General features: G+C 58.4%; 1 protein-coding gene and 1 long non-coding RNA gene across 2 annotated transcripts; both read right to left on the bottom strand.

Annotated features, from left to right (window-relative positions):
* Nucleotides 1-2,569: 2,569 nt before the first annotated feature.
* LOC132505473 (uncharacterized) lies at nt 2,570-4,577 on the bottom strand. Its single transcript, XR_009535426.1, has 2 exons — nt 4,330-4,577; nt 2,570-3,945 (listed from the first exon to the last, which is right to left on the bottom strand). It is a non-coding gene; the product is annotated as an uncharacterized LOC132505473 (long non-coding RNA).
* Nucleotides 4,578-4,939: 362 nt separating this feature from the next.
* Nucleotides 4,940-19,651, bottom strand: GREP1 (glycine rich extracellular protein 1). Its single transcript, XM_060124791.1, is given in 26 exon segments — nt 4,940-5,091; nt 8,589-8,642; nt 8,977-9,090; nt 9,384-9,413; nt 9,500-9,562; nt 9,920-10,000; nt 10,105-10,146; nt 10,760-10,891; nt 11,175-11,210; nt 11,315-11,347; nt 11,441-11,476; nt 11,560-11,592; nt 11,727-11,780; nt 12,757-12,789; nt 13,393-13,428; nt 13,521-13,553; nt 14,379-14,408; nt 15,400-15,435; nt 15,710-15,769; nt 16,734-16,787; nt 17,214-17,285; nt 17,360-17,392; nt 18,343-18,372; nt 18,489-18,518; nt 19,348-19,380; nt 19,585-19,651. Coding segments are annotated over 26 exon segments (1,407 nt in total).
* Nucleotides 19,652-19,912: the final 261 nt, after the last annotated feature.

Here is a 19,912-nt window from a genome sequence, read left to right as displayed (position 1 = left end):
AAAGGGGTGGGTGCCCCAGAAAAGCACAAGAACGCCTCCCCCTAAAATGGAAAAACTGAGGCCAGTGCCAGCCAGTGGGTCTGATAGGCGGACGCCAATGATTGGCGCTTTCTCCACACTGGGTGCCTCCCCAGAGAGGGGCAGAGATAAACTGGTATGGGCTGACCTGGTGGCCCCGGCCTGAAGACGGGAGGAGGGTGCTGATGCTAGCTGGCTGGGACACGGCCAGAGCTCCCTGCTGGCTGTGATGGGCAGGGGGAGCCCTGGGCAGGTTGTCCAGCTCATCTAGTGCCCCCTCACGCCCCCAGGCCTCAGACTTCATGGGGTAGGTGGGTGGTTGAGAAGAAGGGCAAATAGAGGCAAGCCTTCAGTGGGCTCCCTCTGGGGCCACCAGGAATCCAGTCACACAGGTTTGGGCAGGCAGGTGTCAGGGAGCAGCAGCCAGCCCGGATCTCTGGAGGGCCCACCGAACCGCACAAAAGGCCTCCCATCCTGGGCAGCCTCAGCCCAGGGCCTTTTCCTTCCCCAGGCCTGGAGAGAGTCTGCCTCCTGCCTTGGGCATAAGGTCACCAACTCATCCTGATTTGCCTAGTACATTCCTGGTTTGAGCACTGAGTCCTTTGTAGGGTGGTCGCAGGGGATGGGGACAGTTGGTCAGCCTGCAATTGGGCCTTGCTTTAAGGGCCCACCAGTTCCACGGGCAGCTCCAACCCCCTCCCCCCAACGTCGTGATGGGGCCTGGTGTGGGCACTACACACACCAGGTAAACGTGGTGCCCAGAGATGGCACAATGAGGACCCTAAACTTCTTAGATCCCATTTCCTCTTCGGCACGACATGTCTACACTCTACCCCTGCACTGCCACACGGGAGGTGGGCGGTCAGAGGATGAAGACACCCCTCTTGCCGCCGCCCTCAGAAACCAATCCCAGCCAGACCTGCCTCCGGGCACGGGGCAGCTTCAGCTTCCTCCCACCTGTCTCCCTTTTCCCCCTCTTGATAAGGCGCCTCCTCCAAAGCCTAGACGGAGAGTAAATGTGGGGACATTTGTCAGAGAACTAGGAGAGGCACACTGTGTGTGTGGGGGGGGATGGGCAGCAGAGGTCAGAGTCCCAGGGCACCTGGGCAGGAATGTACTGCCCACCCTCAGCCCTCAGCCCTCCTTAGGCCACGGCTGGGAGGCCCCAGGCCCTCTCTTAGGTCCTCTGGTCAACCTGGATTCAGCTGGATCTGGGAACCAAAGGGTTAAAGTTGGGGCCTAGGCTGGGCCTGGGACTCGGGCTGGAAGGCTACGGACAGGAGAGGCCGGGACCCCCACTGTGTAGTTACCATCTCAATGACACTTTACCGAGTCCGCAGGAAGCCCCACCTCATCCGCCACCTCCTGGGAAAGAGGTGGGGGAGGAGAACCTTCCCCGCTGTACCACTGAGGGAGGAAACCAAGGAAGTGGAGGGGGGCTTGTCCTCCTCACCCCTTCAGGGAGTGACAGAACCGAAACTAACCTTTGTTCTCTCTGGGAGGGAGGAGGGGTGGGAGGCTCAGGTGGGCAGAAGAGACTGCAGCTCAGCTTAGATGAAGGTGAAGTGGGAGGGGGTTAACTCCAATCCTATTGTCCATCTCGCTCCCCTTACAGGGGAACAGGACAAAAGAGGGGAACTGACTGTGGCCACCATGGTGCCAGGAAGGGTATGGAGGTAGCTATGGGGGCTGCACAACAACCCCAAAGGCTGCATCGCCCATTTCCCTGGGGAGGCACCTGAGGCCCCGAAGTTGCAGGTAGAAAGCCCCTGGCTCCTGAACCAAAAGGAAAAGAGGAAACACTGACATCCCATAATAATTCTCAGGGACTTACGCCCCCATTTTACAGACAAGGGAGCAAGCTCAGAGAGCTAAGGAACTTGGCCAAGAGAACACGTGGGAAACAGGACAAGCCTGATGCAACCCCAGACTGACTTCAAAGCCTCCAGCTCCCTGCCCAGCAACGCTGGCTGAGCTTCCTGAGAGTAAGCTGGGCCTCCTGGTGCCTCTTTCCCCGAAGGCAATGCAGCCCGCAGCCCAGCCGGGCCACCCCGCACCATGTTGAGCTTCCCTCAAGCCATCCTCCCTGCATCCTGTCCTTTCCTCCAGAGCCAGCCATCCCCTCCTCCTCCCACTCCTCGAGGCTCCCTGCGTCATGGGGAAGTCTCTGCACAGAACAACATCTGTATCTGATTACACGGGAAGCCACCCTCCACCCGGGTTCACTTTCACCGTGTCCATGTCCCCGTCTCAGAAAGCGAAGAGTGCTCTCCACTCGCAGCACGCAGATCAGTGAACTCTGGGGTCAGACGTGGTGTCAACCCCACCCCAGGACCTTGCTGGGCAAGTCACGTCTGCCTAATCTCGGGTGTCTCCTGGCTACAAACCAGAGGGAGAAGCCTGCCCTGCTTACCTCCAGGGTTGCCAAAGGCACTGGCTGGGCCGCAAGTGCCCTGCACACCTTAGGTATTATTGTAGGTATTAACTTGGGACGGGAGTATTTCATCAAGAACACAATGGCAGTTTCACTTGTAAACTGGGGCCGACTCCATTGACTGGGTAACAACTTTATTATCAGTCGTAATTGTCAGCTTACAACCAGCAGCAGTTAGCCATCTGAAGCTCTAAGAGTGCTGTCTTCTTTAGGAGCCCACATTCAGTCTTGTCCTTCCTGTTTACTGTCTGATTCTCAGCTCAGAGTGGGGAGGGCTACAGGACATAAAGAGCATAGAGGAAGCAGCAAGCTGGCAGGAATGCGAACTCGGCCACAATTCAGCGAAGGGGAAAGTCGGTCTACTTTTTTTCCTGTGCCAGTGAGAGTTTTATCAAGGCACTAGCGCCTTTGGATCCTGCGTGAGTACTCCAAGGGCACCCAAGGCTCAGGTTCAGCAAGGGGTAGGGCCTAACACAGGCTTTAGGGAAGCTGAAAGACAGCGTGGCAGGTGGGCCAGCCCCACAAGGGAGAGCACACTGCCTGTATGGATTGGATGGTGGCCCCCAACACTATGTCCAGTCCCAAGCCCAGGAACGTGTCAGCATGGCCTTATTTGAAAAAAGGGTCTTTGCAGGTGTACTTAAGGATCTCAAGATGAGAGCATTCTGGACTTAGGGTGGGCCCTATATCCAATGACAGGTGTCATAAGAGAAAAACAAGAGGGAGATGTGAGACACAGCTACAAGGGAGAAGGTCATATGAAGATGGAGGCAAAGATTGGAGTGATGCAGCCATAAACAAAGAACACCTGGAGCCACCAGAAGCTGCAAGAGTCAAGGAAGGATCCTCCCCTAGAGCCTTGGGAGGGAGTATGGCCCTGGGACACCTTGATTTTGGACTTGCAGCTTCTAGAACCAAGAGAGACTAAATTTCTGTTTTAAGCCACCCAGTTTGTGGTGATTTGCTACAGCAGTCTCAGGAAACTCATACACTGCCTTTCTTGCTGGCAGGTCCCAGGCTCTCAGAGGTCTCCCAAGGTCAATTTGGCTTCCTGATACCACTCCTGAGCTGCTGTAGAAGAGCCCACTGAGATAGGACGTCTGCCTGGTTACTTGAGCCCAAGCCACCTGAGTAACAAAGGGAACTTTATTCTGCGTTGTACATGCTGGGGAGAAAGGGGGGTGGGGGTGGTGAAGGGAGGTAGTAAGGATGAGGAGAGAACAGGGGCTTCCTCTCATGACTCACCCTGGGAGCTTTCCTGTCCTTTGGGGATGACTTCAGAGCCCTTGCATGTGACACTCTTGTTCCAAGGCCCAGTATCGACTGTCCATCAACACCGCTGTTCTCCCCGTGCGCCCAGGCCCAAGGGACCCCAGGATCTATTTCAGCTGAAAGTTTGACTTCTTAAGACTTGGAAGGCAGGTTCTGAGTTTCCAAGAAGCCATACAAACTTCAGCAGAGAAAGATCTTAGCGATGACATCCAAACCCTTTACTGTACAAGGGAAAATGAGACATTTTGCGTACTCTAGTAAAAGTATTTTTAAATTTTGTTTTCATTTCCTCAAGCCGCGTGCTGTGGGATCCCAGCCCCACCTGCCCAGATCACCAGCCAGTTTATCACTACAAGGAATTAGTTACATTCTCAAATGACCAGGCAAAAGGCTTCCTGTAGGATAGTAAGAAAAAATGGAAGAAATGGCCCCAATTTTCAAACGAGCTTATTTTCAGACTTGCTCCTTCCTCCCCCAAAGCTAGGCTGCTCCCGACACGCCCTCCTTCTTCCCCAAGCCGGACCCCGACCCATGCCCCTGAACCTGCCGGCGGGGAAGGCGGCGAGGGGCATAGCCTCTGAATCCAGGCAGGGCTGCCAACTCACCCGCCCGCAGCCCCTCCGGGGCGGGGAGGGCCGGGCCTTCAGCACGGCGGGTACAGGAAAAAGTGCGGAGGCGGGGGCGGCAGTGGCAGCGGCGGGGGAAAGGCGGGCAGCGGCCAGGGGTCGAGCGGCCAGGGGTCTAGCGGCGCAGGCGGTGCCTGCAGGTTGAAAGGCGAGGGCCGCGTGGGTAGCGGCGGCAGCGGCTGCGGGGGCGGCTCGGTGTTGAGTGGCGGGCGGCCGCGCGCGCCCACGGGCCCTGGCGTGGCGGCGACAGCGGTCTCGGGCAGAGGCGGTAACGGCAGATGCGAGGGCGGTGGCGCGGGCGCGGGGAGGCGCGGCAGGTCCTGCAGGGCGAGGGCGGCGGCGGGCGGCGCGGAAGACCAGGCCTCGGGCGGCAGGTCGGGCAGCGCCATGTGAGCGCCGGGGCCCCAGGGCGCCACCGGCTTGGGCCGCAGCGGGAGCGCGGGCAGCGGCGGCAGCTCGGCCAGCGCGAGCGCCGAGGGAGGCGGCGGCGGCGGCGCGGGGCTCAGGCCGGGCGGCAGTCCGGGCAGCGGCGGGTGCGGCAGGGACGGAGCAGGCGGTGGGGTCAGGGATAGAGATGCGCGGGCCCGGCCTAACCGCGAGTGGGCGCGGGCGCGGGCCAGCCGCGGATGCGAGCGGGAGCGAGGAAGCCGGGACGCCAGCTTGGCCACCACCGCCGCGCCAGGGCCGAGCGCGCATAGTCCGCGGAGGCCTTGTTTCTCCAGCAGGTGGCCACGCGCCGCCCTGCGAGAGACCCAGCCAATCGGAGCCGTGCGCCACCGCGCTCCACCCAATCAAAGGCCAATGCGCCGGCGACCTGTGCGTTTCTCCCGCCGGCTGGCACGAGCTGTCACTGGCAGCCAGTCAGAGGCAGGAGCACTCTCTGTCAACGTCTTCTTCCCTCCCCTCCCTCAGTTCCAGCCAATCATAGTATTCCGAGTTGCCGCAGGCTCCACCCCTCACCATCCCTGAGGCCAGGCGCTGCGTGTGCAGTGGGCGCCCCCAGCTGGCCTGAGGGTCCATTTAGCCACGCAACCCCCTCTACAGCCCCGCCCTCCCTCCCTACAACAGCCAATGTGGAGAGTGTATGGATCTCTTTTTTTGGGGGGGTTTGCCCTTAGGGATTCTGGAATGATGCTCCTGGTGTAGGTCAAGATCTACGCAAATTCCCAATGAATGATCTTACAGAAAAGATGAAACGATATCAATTCAAAAGCAAAGCTTGACATGCAGCATTTGTGTTAACGTTGTTAAGAACGGTTGTAAACAACACAGATGGGTGACAATCAGGAAAAAATGAGAAATGGTCAATCTGTTTAAAATTGGAATATAGAAATATTTATTAAAACATATTAGAGGGCTTCCCTGGTAGCACAGTGGTTAAGAATCCGCCTGGCAATGCAGGAGACACGGGTTCGAGCCCTGGTGCGGGAAGATCCCTACATGCCACGGAGCAAATAAGCCCCTGCGCCACAGCTACTGAGCCTGCCCTCTAGAGCCCGCGAGCCACAACTACTGAGCCCGTGTGCCACAGCTACTGAAGCCCGTGCGCCTAGAGCCTGTGCTCCACAACAAGAGAAGCCACCACAATGAGAAGCCTGTGCACCGGAACAAAGAGTAGCCCCTGCTTGCCACAACTAGAGAAAGCCCATGCACAGCAACAAAGACCCAATGCAGCCAAAAATAAATAAATAAATTTATTTAAAAAAAAAACAAACAATATTAGAGGCCTTCCCTTGTGGCACAGTGATTAAGAATCTGCCTGTGCATATAGGGGACACGGGTTAGAGCCCTGGTCCAGGAAGATCCCACATATCGCGGAGCAACGAAGCCCGGGCACCACAACTACTGAGCCTGCTCTCTAGAGCACGCAAGCCACAACTACCCACAATTACTGAAGCTGGCGCGCCTAGAGCCCTTGCTCCGCAACAAGAGAAGCCACCGCAATGAGACGCCGAGCACCACAACAAAGAGTAGCCCCCATTTGCTGCAACTAGAGAAAGCCCGGATGCAACAATGAATACCCAGTGCGGCCAAAAATAAAATAAATTAATTAAAAAAAAACAATATTAGAACATTTCTCAGTGGGTTAGAAAGGATATCATCCACTGCCCTCACTGAGACCCTCTTCTCTGTGGCCCCTGTGCCCAAACGCTCCTCTTAATCCTGTTCTCCAGTAAAGAGACGATGTGGGTTATTCCACACCTCAGGTCAGAGAAACACAAGATGATTTTTTTTTTTAAGAAATGACAAAAAAAAAATGACATCCAGGATTTATTTTTAATAAATTTATTTATTTAATTTATTTTTGGCTGTGTTGGGTCTTCATTGCTGTCCACGGGCCCTCTCCAGCTGTGGAGAGCAGGGGCTACGCTTCGTTGTGGTGCACGGGCCTCCCACCGCTGTGGCCCCTCTTGCTGTGGAACATGGGCTCCAGGCGCACGGGCTTCAGCAGTTGCAGCATATGGGCTCAGCAGTTGTGGCTCACGGGCTCCAGAGCACAGGCTCAACAGCTGTGGCACATGAGTCTAGCCGCTCGCGGCATGTGGGATCTTTCAGAACAGGGCTTGAACCCGTGTCCTCTGCATTGGCAGGCGGACTCTCAACCACTGCGCCACCAGGGAAGCCCAAGATTATATTTTTAAAGAATCAATACTTCTGTGAAAAAACAAGTCTATAATGATTCTCAAATAGAGCAAATTAAATGAGGTAGGCTAAGAGAAATCAGTCTGGAATTCCAATAATGTTTATACATTTACACTCCTCAAGGTTGTTCAACCCAAAACCTTGTGCATACTGCAGTCAGATTTTGGTCTACACTTGTTATCCTAAATCAGGCCACAGAAAGACAAGCTGAGTTCCTCATAGGGTGCCAAATCCCCTCAACTCTATTCAGCTGGAATTCTTCAGTTAAGACAAAACTTCACCAGATTGCAAAAGGTGTAGGCTTGGGAAGTCACAGCTCAGAACAGAGTCTCAAAGAGACTGGTTCCAGGACTAGCCAAGCCCTTGGTCAAAGTTCAGAATAGCAGATCAATCCCCAATTGTGCAACCTCCATTCTGGACCCAGCCTAGGAGAGTAATTTGCTTCCACATTTCTGGGTGATTAAACTTATAATCACGGGATGAGAAAACGAAGGAATCCAGTAGCACTGATTATTGACATTGGATTAGTAACTGGCTTTTTAAAATGTTTGAAAATGTTCAGTAATCTGAGATATTAAATGTCTAATTTATTCATTTCCAAGAGGGGCTCATTTCCAAAAGCCCCTTAAGTGCTTAGGAAGAAGTTGCTGGTTGGATTTGTACACACGTACGCCACCCCCTCACCCTGTTAAGAGATCAAGTAGATTATGTGTGTAATTATTTGAAGTGTCTAAGGGAATTGAATTAATCAGGCTTGTAAAGCATGCTAAATATTTAGGGAGAAGCTGATCTGTCAAATTTATAATCTAATTGAGTACTAATCAAAGAATGTGAAGTGAGTTTTACATCCACATTATAAGGTCAATCAATAAAATGAGGTCTGGAAGCAAGTATAATGGCTTAAGGAAAATGAGATTTTTAGTTGGATCATTTTAATAAGTTAATTATAAATTAAAACACAAATGACGCACAAGTCCCCTAACTTGGACATGGCTCCATCGCCAGATTGTGACCACGTGATGCCCCCCTCCCCAAGGGCAGGCCTGAGTTCTCACATCTCTCCCATCTGGAGCACAGCCCCTGGCACACAGCTGTGTTGATGTTTGTTGAAGGAATGAATAAGGGGCCCCCAGCTGGCCCCCAACCCAGACAGTGATCCCCTGCACACAGCCCACAGAGGCAAACAGGGAAGCACATTGCCTTTATTGATAGTTCCAGCCCACAGGAGACCCCAGGCCAGAGGCCAAGCCCGAGGGTCTGGCCAGCCTCGCCAGGCAGACCAGGCTCTGATACAGAGGAGCTCAGAGTGGGCAGTAAATCTGCTCTGGAGCTCAGCATTTCCCAAGAGGGCAGCAGCCTGGGAAGAGGCAGAGCAGGGCCGTGGTGAGCCCTGTCTCCCTCCTTACCTCCTGGGGGACATGAGTCCTCTCCCTCCCCTGGCCTCTGAGGCCAGTCACCCAGCAGACACACACAGGTAGCCTGAGAGCTGGCTATATGTCCCCCCCGAGGGCTGGGGGTGTCCCCCAGTGCAGCCTGGAGGGGCAACGATGGTGGCATGGGATGAGTGGGGGCAGGGGCCCTGCATTCCCTCTCACCTCCATAGCCATTTCCCATCAGGCCATTGCTGCCTCGCTTCACCTCAGGGCCCCCTAAGGCACACAGACAAGCCAGGGCACCCCAGTCACCAGATGACTTCGCAGTCCTCCTGCCCACCCCAGCTTTACCCCAGGCCCTGGGAGACCCCCACTCACCTAAGGGCCCAGGGCCCAGCTCTGGCCTCAGCTGCCCATAGGGCCCTGGGGGGAGGGGCAGAGGTGAGAACACTGAGTCTCTCCTGTCCCCCTGCTACTCCCTCCACCAGGAGTGCCCTCCCTCCATCTCTGCAGGGCTATAAGGTGGGCTGTACGGCTAGCCCCAGGGCCCAGAGCCCAGTTCTCCACAGCTACCCGACCCCTGATGACCCGTTCCCACACACCCCATTACCTGGCTGGCTCCTGACCTCTGGATATGCACCTCTGGCCCCATATCTAGGCCTCAAGTTGGCCCCCCAGGGCTGGAGGGAGGGCCAGGGAGAGCCCCTCGGGGCCCCGGCCTGACCTGAAGGAGGAGAGCCGGCTTGGGACTCCTGCCCACTGGAGTTGTACATTCAGGATGCCCCAGTCCTTCCAGGGTCTCAGAGTCCCTCACCCACTCGGCCTGGTCCCCGCCACCCTTGCTAGGGTTCCCTCTGCTCCCCCAACGTTTCTTACCATTTCCTCCAGGGGCTGGAGCAGCCACATTGGGGCGCACAACTGCTGCCCTCTCATACCCTGCAAGAGACCAGACTCCTGCCCCGCCCCTGGACATCCCTTCCCCCACCCCCTGCACAGTGTCCCCTGGGTCCAACTTACCATTCCAAAAGCCATCAGTCCCAGGGAACCCTGGAGGAAGAAAGGGAAGGTCAGAGGCAGGAGCAGCCCCTGAGCCCAGAAACCCCCACCCCACCCTACCCAGCAGCCCCAGGCACCTGGCTGTGCGCGGGCCTCAGGGAAGACCCCGGATCCCAGACCACCATTCCTGTAACCAAAACCTGTAGGACAGCGGTGGGAGAGGGGCTGGTTGGAATGGGGTGGGGGCAACACTGGGGGGGGCCAGGGTGACCTGCTCATGGACAGGGAGGGGCAGACAGACAGACTGACTCAGAGGCAGCCTAGAGAGGACCTCCCACAATCCCCCACCATCATCCAGCTAACCCAGTGGAGCCCACCTTCTGGAAGCTGTCCCTCCCTCCCTCTGGGCACTTCCCTTTCTGCCTGCTGAGTCTGTCACTCTGCCCTCACCTGAGACAGGATCCCCCTGGCTCTGGCCACCACTGTGGTCCAGTGCATAGTACATAATCGCTGGGTGGATAAGGACGGAGACTGACAGACAGACAAGGAGCACTCACTGTGAGGGAGACATAGCTCATGCCCAAGATGGGGACCCGGGGGCTCACCGACTTTCTGGGGCTTGAGGCCACCACCAAAGCCTGGGGGAGAGGAAACAGGGGTCAGAGATAGCCGGTTTCGCCTCCCTGCTTCCTGCGCTGTTGGAGGGGAGAGGAGGGAGAACTCAGGCGAAGGGCCTCCTCACCCAGTTCTGCTCCTGGTCTGTAGCCATTCGGAGGCTGGTACCCTGTGAGGGGAATGGAGATGAGCAGGGAGGACCCAGACTTTCCCAAACTCCTTGGGGGCCCAGTATGGACCTTCCAGACTCTGAGGAGTAAGGGACTCTCCTCATCCACAGGGAATGGAACCAGAAGAAATGAGATATGAAAGCAGCAAGAGATACCAAGGGTAGACTCGGAGAGGGACTTCCTGGCCCTTAAAGTGCCTGAACACCTGAGATGACCCAGGGAACAAGGGAGATGGAGGAATGATCTGATCTGGCATGGGGTGGGGCAGGGAAGGCAGATGCACACCTGCTTCCTGAGGTTTCGGCCCCCACTGGATGGCTGGAGTAGGAACTAGAAGGAAAGCCAGGGGACAGGAGTGAGCCCAGGGTGGGGCAGGTGTGGAATGTCGCAGACTGCCATGGGGGAAGGGGCTGGGGGAGCTGTCATATTGGGGGTCATGTGGGGGAGCTGTCATATTGGGGGTCATGTGGGGTCTCAGGGCCAGAGTTCAGGCTTTTCCTCACTGACTTGCTGGAGATCAGGCCTGGGGGATTCTGAGTGGCCCAGCCAGGCCCAGCCCCTCCTGGGACCAGGTACCCGCCAGGGCCCCTCAGGTCCCTTATCCGCACTGACCTGGGAACTTGCCGTTCTGCACTGGGGGAGGGGGCTGGGATTTCAGGCCCCAGCCACCTGCTTTATCTGAAGGGATCCCTGGAGTGGGAGGCCTGGCAAGAAGTCACGGAGGGACCCCACCACTGCAGGGACCTAGATGGGGAGGAAGGGAGGGGGCAGTGAGCCCAGGCCAGTGCTGCCCCCAGGCTGCCCTCCTGGCCTCCACATGGCCAAGCCACCCGCCTGTGGTGGCTTCTAGGGCAGACACACCTTCCAGGGGAGAGAGTGGCCAGGCCAGAAAAAGCCCAGCTCCCACGGGCCACAATCTGCTCTGGGGACAAGGTGACTCAGCCACCTGATGTGGTTCCTGCTATTGCCCACCTTGCCCTCCACCTTCCAATATCCCCCCACTTCCCTCTGTTCCCTGCCCCCTCACCTGGCTGGGCCCCCAGCCCATTGCCATTGCCATATCCTGGAGAGGAAAAGCAGGGATGTGAGGGACAGTATTGGGCAGGGGGGTTCTGGAAGGACAGCAGGAGGAGGTGCAGGACAGGGATGGGGAGGGCTCTGGCTCACCTGGTTTCTGAGGTTTCAAACCCCCTCCCAGACCTGCAGGAGAGACAGAGCCTGCCTCAGACCCGACCAGCCCTTCCCCAGAAAGGAGCCCTCTGTCTCCCCTACTGAGGCCACCACTGAGCTCACCTGGAGGGAGCTGCAGCCCATTCCCTGATATGTATGCTGGGAGGAAGTGTGGGCATGAGGGCAGGGGCTGGGTGGGGGAGACTTCAGAAGGGGCAGAAGGGAGGCAGGGATGGACTCACCTGGCTTCGGAGGGCTCAAGCCCCCTCCCAGGCCTGGGGAGAGACAGACAGAGGCTGAGTGACAGGTGGACCCCACCCTGCCCCTTCTCTTCCTCTTTGCCCAGTGTGCCCTGTGCCCCCTCTTCCCCACCTCCCAGAACTGCAGGGCCTGACCCTGCCCCCCTCACCTGGCTGGGGCCCTTCACCTGGGAAGGCTCCAACTCCCAGCCCATTCCTATAAACTGGGGAGACAGAGTGGGGGGTTATGAGGAAGAATAAAGTGGGGGCAGTAGACAGTTTCTGGGGGTAAGAGAAGTGGGGGGTCCAATTCTGACACCAAGTCCAATTCTGGGGTTTTTCCAACACCACCAAGCAATTCTCAGACACCATCTGGGTGTCCTACAATTTAATTCAAGTCCGACACTGTCTACCTGGAGACAGCATCAGATCCCACAGGTCAAAGGCTCAGACTTCTCCCCCCACCCCCATCCCACATTTCAAGCACCAATTTCCAGTCTAAGTTGTCACCTGTGCTTCTGACCAACTGGTTGTAGATCAGAGATTCCCACCACCCCCTCCTCCTTGGGTTTGATTAATTTGCTAGAGCGGCTCACAGAACTCAGGGAAACATTTTACTTACTAGATAATCGATTTATTATAAAAGGATATAACTCAGGAACAGCCAGTTAAAAGAGATGCAAGGGACAAGGCACGTGGGAAGGCACAAAGAGCCACCCTCCCAGCACTTCCAGGTGTTCACCAGCCCAGAAGCTCTCCAAATCCTGTTCTTTTGGGGGTTTATGGAGGCTTCATTACACAGGCATGATTGATTAAATCATTGACCAGTGGTGACTGACCTCCAGCCCCTCTCCCCTCCCTGGAGGTCATGGAGTGGGACTGAAAGTTCCAACCTTCCAATCACATGGTTGCTTTTCCTGGCAACCAGCCCCCACCCTCAGATGACCTAGGGGCTTTCCAAAAGTCACCTCATTAACATAACAGAAGACATATCCCTCTCCCTCCCTCCCTCCTTCTCTCTCTCTCTCTCTCCCTCCCTCCCTCCCTCCCTCTCTCTCTTTCTCTCTCTCTCTCCTCTCTCCAGGAAATTCCAACGCTTTCAGGAGCACAGTGCCAGGAATGTGAGGAAGATTAAACATACATATTTCTTCTTATAAATCACAATATCACAGGGTGGTAAGAGAGAAAGGGAGGGTTTACCTGGCTTCTGAGGCTTCATGGCCTCAGCAATGCCTGGAGAAGAAAGAGATGGGAGCAGGTAAGGGACCCATGACCGCCCTCTGAGCCTCTCCTCCAGAACCCTGGCATCTGCCCCCAGCACCCACTCCTGTACCTGGTCCGTAGCATGGGAACCGCAGACCCTGTGGGCATGGGCAGGAGGTGCGGGGGGTGGGGAGGGGTTGAGGAACACAGGAGGCCAGAAACTGGGCTTCCCTTTCCTCCCAGTTTAGGGACCAGAAAACTTGGAGCCTCCTCTGCTGCATTCCATTACCAACTCTGCCCTCTCCAAGGAGCCCAGGAGAGGACCCTCAGAACAGAGTCTGGGTGGGGACCACCTCGCCCCCTCCTCTCTCCTCCTCGCCCAGCCTCCAGCTTCTCCCAACCCCTCAGTTCTGAGCTGGGGGGCCTGTGAGGGATGGAGGGATGAGCAGGGGGTTGGGGACCCTGGCTAAGTTAGAGGCAAGGATTTGTGATCCCCCGTACAGAGCCAAGCCAGAACCCTGGAGGCTCTCCCCGACCCCCTCTTAATCCTTCACCAGTCCTGCCTCTTGAAGGCCTGGGAGATGGGAGAGAATGCCTAGATGTGGACCACACCCCAGAGCCCACCAGTCTCACCTGGCTGGGCTCCCAGCCTGTAGCTATTCCCAAATCCTGGGGGGACAGATGGAGACGGGTGTGTGAATAGGGGGAGGGGAGATTAGGGTTTGCAGGGAGGTGGAGAGACATGCCCGGACAAGGCTCACTTGGCTTCTGGGGTCTCACACTAGCTCCGAAGCCTGGTGGAGAGACGGGGGGCAGGTTAGGGCTCCTGGCCCCATCCCTGGACCTCCCTAGCATCTCCAGGCAGGCCCACCCCTGCCTGCTACATAGCCATTTTGAGCTGCAGGGCCTGGGGGCAGGAGACAGGGGCTCTGGGTACAGCCTCTCTGAGGCCCCTGCACAAAGAAAGGTCCTTTAGCTCTCCCCCCCCACCCCACCCCCAGCTGGGCCCTCGGCCTCCTCCTGGGGTCCAGCCTCCCTGTGGAGCCTGAACGCCATCCCAGCTGCCTGAGTCCCGTCTGGTTGGTGTCACCACCACCACCCACACCAACCAGCCAGGAAGGTGGACACCTTGACGTCCCCTTACCAACCACATGCTCTGCTCTGGGCATGAGCTCCCGCCTCCTTGGCCCCCAGCCATTTCCAGAGCCTGTACCCTCTCTGGTCCTCTCTCAGATGCCCCAGCCCAAGATTTTCAGTGGGGCACGGCAAGCGGGCCCCCGCCTCTGCCTCCACCTCCCCAGAATATGCCCCCGTTACATTCACGCTTCTTTCCTGCCTGCCTCCTCCTGCTGCCCAGGCTCGGGAAGGCCTGCCACCCCACCTGGCTGGGCTGCCCTGGGGATGTTTGTTGAAGGAGTATTTGTTGTGTGACGCCAGATGGGAGGGCGGGTCTCACCTGGCTTCTGAGATTTCAGTTCTCAGAGGCCTGGGGAAGAGAAGGAGACTGTCCAGTGAGTCCACCTGGATCCCCGTCCCCTCAGAGCTAGGGACAGCACCTCCACCCCTGCATCAGCCACCCCCTCGGTGAGCCCTGCACCCCTAGAGCTCTGGGGTCGCACCCGGCTGGGCTCCATTCCCGGTCCCAAACCCTGGGGAGACAGAGCAAGAGGCCTGAGGAGAGATCAGGGACTCAGACGAGATCAGGAGTCTCAGGACTCCTGAGAGATCAGGAGCACAGATGCAGAGATGACAGACAGAGCCCAACAGAGCAGAGCATGGCTCACCTAGCTTCTGGCGTTTTCCTTTCCAGAAACCCCCACCTTTGGGTCTCCGCCCCCCCAACTCAGCCCTGGTCCCCTCTCTACCTGGTCCAAAGCCATTTAGAGCTATGAGACCTATGGGGGGGGTGGGTGTGACACAGGAAATCTGGATGGCACTGAAGTGAGAGTGAGCCCCAGCCTCCCCGCCTACCCAGACCCCTGCCCTCCCCTTCAACATCCCTCCATTCAACCTAGCTAGGTTCACAAGAGGGGTGGGGAGCTCACTGGGGGGACCTGTGATAGGAAAAGGGCTGGGGAGACTGAGGCGGTTGAGAGATGGGATCCCAGATCCAGCCTTCCTCCATCCCTCTGGCCCAGAAGATTCCTGGGGTCTTAACATCCTCGCTCCTCCCTGCTCCCTCTCTGGATGCCAGGACCCAAGCCCACCCCCCACCCAGAAACGCCAGCAGACTCCTCCCCAAGTTCTCCAACCCCTGCCTACTCCAGGTAGACAAGGTCTTTTGCTCCCTGCTTAAAACCACAAAGGTGTGTCCCACTGCCAGGTTCAAGTCCCCCCAGGCCTCCAGCCTCGGGCTGTGTCCTCTGGCTTTCCACCTCTGGTGGATTGTCCCCCAGTCCTGACCACAGCCTGCAAAAGTACCTGGGGGTCCTGGCTTGGGCACTGGGCCCAGCGGGTCTGCAGCCAGGTCAGGGTTGACCGGCTCGGTCTGCAGTGTGCAGCCAAGGTCGGGCTCAGGCAGGCACTTGGGAAAGTTGGTGGAATGAGTGAGCCTCTAAGAGGCCCCCTGTTAGGAGCCCAGAGTGGTGGCCAGCAGTGATCTCTCCCTCCCCCAGCAGCCTAGGCCCTAGCCACCCTCACCTGGCTGGGCCCCCAGGCCATGGCCCATGCCCTGTCCTGGAGAGGAAAAGCCATATGTGAGCAGTGGATTGGGGGAGGACTTGGGATGGGGACAAGGACAGGGATGGACAGGGACAGAATTAAGATGGTGGGACGGAAGGGCAGGGTCTCTGTCTCACCTGGTTTCTGAGGTTTCATGCCCCCTCCTCAGCCTGGGGAAAGAAGAACTGAGCCACATGCAATGTGGACCCCTCCCAGCCCTTATTCTCCCCCAAGAAATCAAGTTTCTGCCCTCCCCCTCCCTCCTTTCTAGGACCCCAGGTGCCCTCACCTGGCTGGGCTCCAACTCCTGGGAAGGCCCCAGCTCCTAGCCCATTCCTGCTGCTGAGTCCTGGGGAGACAGAGCAGGAGTGAGTAAGGGGAGCAGGGGTGGGGGTGGAGGGACGATGGGGGGCAGAGGACAGGGACATAGGGACAGGGTGGGGCTCACCAGGCTTTTGAGGTTTCACGCTCCCTCCAATTCCTGAGAAAGAGACGGAGACTCGGTGAGGGAGCCTAGAGCTCCTGTGAACCCCGAACCCAAGCACGTGCCTCCAGCTCCTCCCACCCCTCCCCTACCTGGTCCCTGGCCATTCTGAGCCACGGGGCCTGTGGAGAGGAGGAGGGTAGAGGCTGGAGCCCAGCCAGTGCTGGGTGGGCCCACACCTCCTGTGGTGTCCTCACCCCACAACCTTTGTGCCCCCCAAAAGTTATTCCCCTGGAGCATGCCTAGAGAGGGGACTGGAAGTCTGGAAGAGCCTCCCCAAGACCACAGCTCAAGCCAGAGGAGTGGCAGCAGCGGCTAATGAAGGGAGCAGTCCCTGGGAGGGTGGCAGAGTGGCAGGGCTGGGGACAGGGTGAGAGGGCTCCCCCGCACCTGGTTTCTGAGGTCTTATGCCCCCTCCCAGCCCTGGGGAGTGACAGAGAGATTGACACTGACCCCTACCAGCCCCTCTCCTAAGAGTGTGGGCCACGACCCTGAACCCCGCTTGCCTGCCCCTCCCTGCAGCCCCCTGGCTGGAAAAGCACCAATGCTGAATCCATTTCTGCTCCCAAATCCTGGGGACACAGAGGTGGCACTGTTGGCTGTGGGCTGGCAGGTTGGAGCAGGCAGAAGGGGCCAGGATAGAAATGGGTGGGGAGAGTGCCAAGATGGGCAGGGCAGGGCTCACCTGGCTTCGGAGGTTTCATGCCCCCTCCCAGGCTGAGCCCCTGCCCTCCCCCGAGAACGCAACTCTCTCTGGGTTCCCTGATTCCAGCTCTGTTCACGCCTTCCCCCTCCCTGGACCACAGGGTGGTGCCCCAGGTGCCCTCACCTGCCTGGGCTCCCGGCCCTGGGAAGTCACCAGCTCCCAGCCCATTTCCATATCCTGGGGAGACAGAGCCAGAGGGAAGGATGGGGGGAGGGGCTGGGGCTTCAAAGGGCAGGTAGATGGAGAGGTGGGCAGAGGGGCGGTCATGGAGCAGGTCTCACCTGGCTTCTGGGGTTTCACCCCTCTTCAAAAGCCTGGGGAGAGAGATGCAGTAGATGAGGGCACCCCAGGGAACCAGCCTCTTCCTGGGGTTCCATGAGCTGAGGGCTAAGGTGGGGGCATTTGTGGTCCCAGCTGAGGTAGGGGTGGAGCAGGGGTGCCCTTGGTCTCCATTCCCCAAACCAGACAACTGGAACAGTTTTGGTCTTTCCCTTTGCCTCCAGTGAGTCACCAGTTGTGCCCTGAGGGAGCCTGGGGGAAGACCCAGTGGTATCCTCCCCACCCCTCATATCCAAACCCATCTTTTTCCCGGAACCTCCTCACCTGGCTGGGTGGCAGCACCTGGGAAGGCCCTGACTCCCAGCCCATTCCCGTTCCTAAACTCTGGAGAGACACCTGGGGACACAGGGCAGGAGAGGGTAAGGGAGAGGGGCAGAGAGATGAGGAGAGACAGGTAGGGCGAGGCTCACCGGACTTCTGGGGTTTCACGACCCCTCCAATGCCTGAGAGGGGGATGGGGGTCAACTGAGGGTCTCAGGAGACCCCATGTCAGGGGTGCCCCTAGAATCCTGGCCCCACCTCCACCTGTTCCCTAGCCATTGGGAGCTGGAGGACCTGTGGGGAGAGGAAGCCATGAACTGGGTGGGTTTGGGGTGAGGGTGCAGGACCCTTGGACCCCACCAGAAACAGCAAACTTGAAGGCTCTCTGTCTGTCCCTTCACCCCCTGGAATCATTCACAAATCCTGCCCTCTGCTCCGAGGCCTGGGAGTGAGCAGGGGGATGGGCAATGCCCAGCTCCACCACTCACCTGGCTGGGCTTCTAGCCCATGCCCAGTGCGGAATCCCGGGAGAAGAGATAGAGGTGAGGGGTGTGAGAGAAGGGTGGGGAGACAGAGAGAGAGCCAGGGCCAAGCAGGGCCCACCTGGCTTCTGAGGTTAAACACCCTCTCGGAAGCCTGGGGGAGACCCAGTGAGCCGGTGAGAGACCCAGGACACCCTCCACCCCATAGCCATTCTGAGCCAGGGCCTGTGGGAACTCAGCTCCAGTCCATTCTTCCCAAGAAGGGTGGGGAACACAGGAGGGGCCCTGGCTCCTGGGAGCTCACTCCCCTTCCTTCCTTCTTTTGGCTCTGAGCGGGCCCAGGGCCTCGCAGTGAGCCGGGCTTGCCCGCCCTGGAGTTGGGTTCTGTGGGCAACCGGGGAACAAGCAGGGACAGGAAAGAGTTGTACCCCCGAGGCGTGTACATGGTGAGACAACAGAACCGCCTTGGTGGATTCCTAGGGCAGGGGAGAGGTATGTAGGAGGGAAAGGACAAGTCCTGCAGGAAGGGTGGTGGGCGGGCTTCTCCACCCAGGGCTGGGGTGGGGGGGGAAAGTGCAGCAGTGTGGTCCTTAAGTGTTTCTGAGATGGCTGTCTCCCCCAGACCCAAATCCCATTTGCCCATGCCTTACCTGCTCCTAGACCACTGGGGGGGCCATAGCCTGTGGGGGAAACGGGAAGTTGAGCCTGGGGGGCAGGAGGGGCCAGGAGCTGGGTGCCCTGCTCTTATTCCGAGGACACAGAACTGCCCCGCCCGCCACCCCTCAACCAGCTTTACCTGATGGATAGCCATTCAAGCCTCCTAAGCCTGTGGGGTCAGGAAGAGAGGGTGACTTAGGAGGCAGCAAAGAGCTGAATCTGGATGCTCCCTGCAAAGCAAGAGAGCACACCCCCGTCTCTGGGCCTCAGGTGCCCTGGGGTCACTGGAGGGTGAGCAGACTGGTGGCAGGGGCAGGAGAAGTGGAAGAGTCCCTGGCATGGAGGGAGGCGTCTGGGCCATACCCCTGGGAGCAGATCCCCCTGTACCCTCTTCCAGGGGCAGTTGCACTTCTGGCCTCCATTCTTACTTGAACTCCTCCCTTCCTGGAAATCCCATCCTCGTCCCCCAGCCCCGAAGTCTCTCTCCTGCAGCTTAGGTGTGTCAGGTCTCAGGAGGAAGCCCCTCTCCCACCTGTAGGGCCCCACAGGTCCCTGGAGGGAAGACCTTTCCGGACACCCCACCCCTGGCCCCGCCCCAACTCGCCTTGTCTCCTCCCTTCCTGTCCTACCTCCACGCCTTTGCCTTGTGTCACTGCCAGCGATGTCCTTCCCCTTTCCTGTCGCAATCTGCCCCACCCCCACCCCGCAAAACCAACTCCAGGCCTTCCTCCAGCCCTGATGTTCTCACACCCAGGGTTGAGATTCTGCCCCATCTCAACTCAGTTCCAAGGGTGCGAGCTGTCTGTTTCTCACACTTGAGCTGACGTGAACAAGGTCACCTGCCAGGAAGACACGGATGACCCTGTGTTCTCCTGGGCCCCAGATCTGGATCCCAGAGCAGGGAACATCTGGGGTGCTCCCCCAGAGAACTCCCAGACCCCTGCGAGGGGAAGACCAGGCCCTCTTCCTTGACCCCAGAGCCTGGAGGATCCACTTACCTTTCCCCAGGCTAGGAGACAATGGAGGTAGCCCTAGGGGAGGAAGGGGGGTCCTGACTCAGGGCAGGGACCCCAGGCATCTATCCCCCAGTCTCCCAAAGCCCTGCCCAGCCCAGATTCACAGACCCTCCCCTCCTTCTCTCTGGAGCCCCAGCATCTGGCCCAATGCTCTACCTACACTCCAAGCCCCAACTTCAGCTGCCCAGACCCGCCAGCAGCCCTGCTGCCTGCTCTCACAGCCTTGCAGGCTTTCAGAAGTCAAGCAGAGCAGGAAAAGGGTGGAGGGGAAGGCCCAGGTGCTCATGATGAGGGCAGAGTGAGAGGACACCCACGTTTTGGGCCTTTAAACACCTCTGCTATGTGGGGGCCCACATCCACTTCCCCCCACTGTGAGTAGCAGAGGCTCCGCTGGGCTGGCAGACCCCAGGGGGCAGCCCCCGCCCGCCCCCTCAGGCCTCTTCCCTGCTCACCCCTCATCCATCATGGGTGCTGACAGCCGGGACAGGCCCCCACCTAGCCCCCCAGGCTCCTCCACCCCTGTCAGGGACTGGGGCCCTGGCGCCAG

The sequence above is a fragment of the Lagenorhynchus albirostris genome, chromosome 15 (genome assembly GCF_949774975.1).
Source record: "Lagenorhynchus albirostris chromosome 15, mLagAlb1.1, whole genome shotgun sequence".
NCBI classification, from domain to species: Eukaryota; Metazoa; Chordata; class Mammalia; order Artiodactyla; family Delphinidae; genus Lagenorhynchus; species Lagenorhynchus albirostris.
The sequence above is the reverse complement of the archived record's forward strand: the minus strand, read 5'-3'. Positions and strand labels throughout refer to the sequence as shown.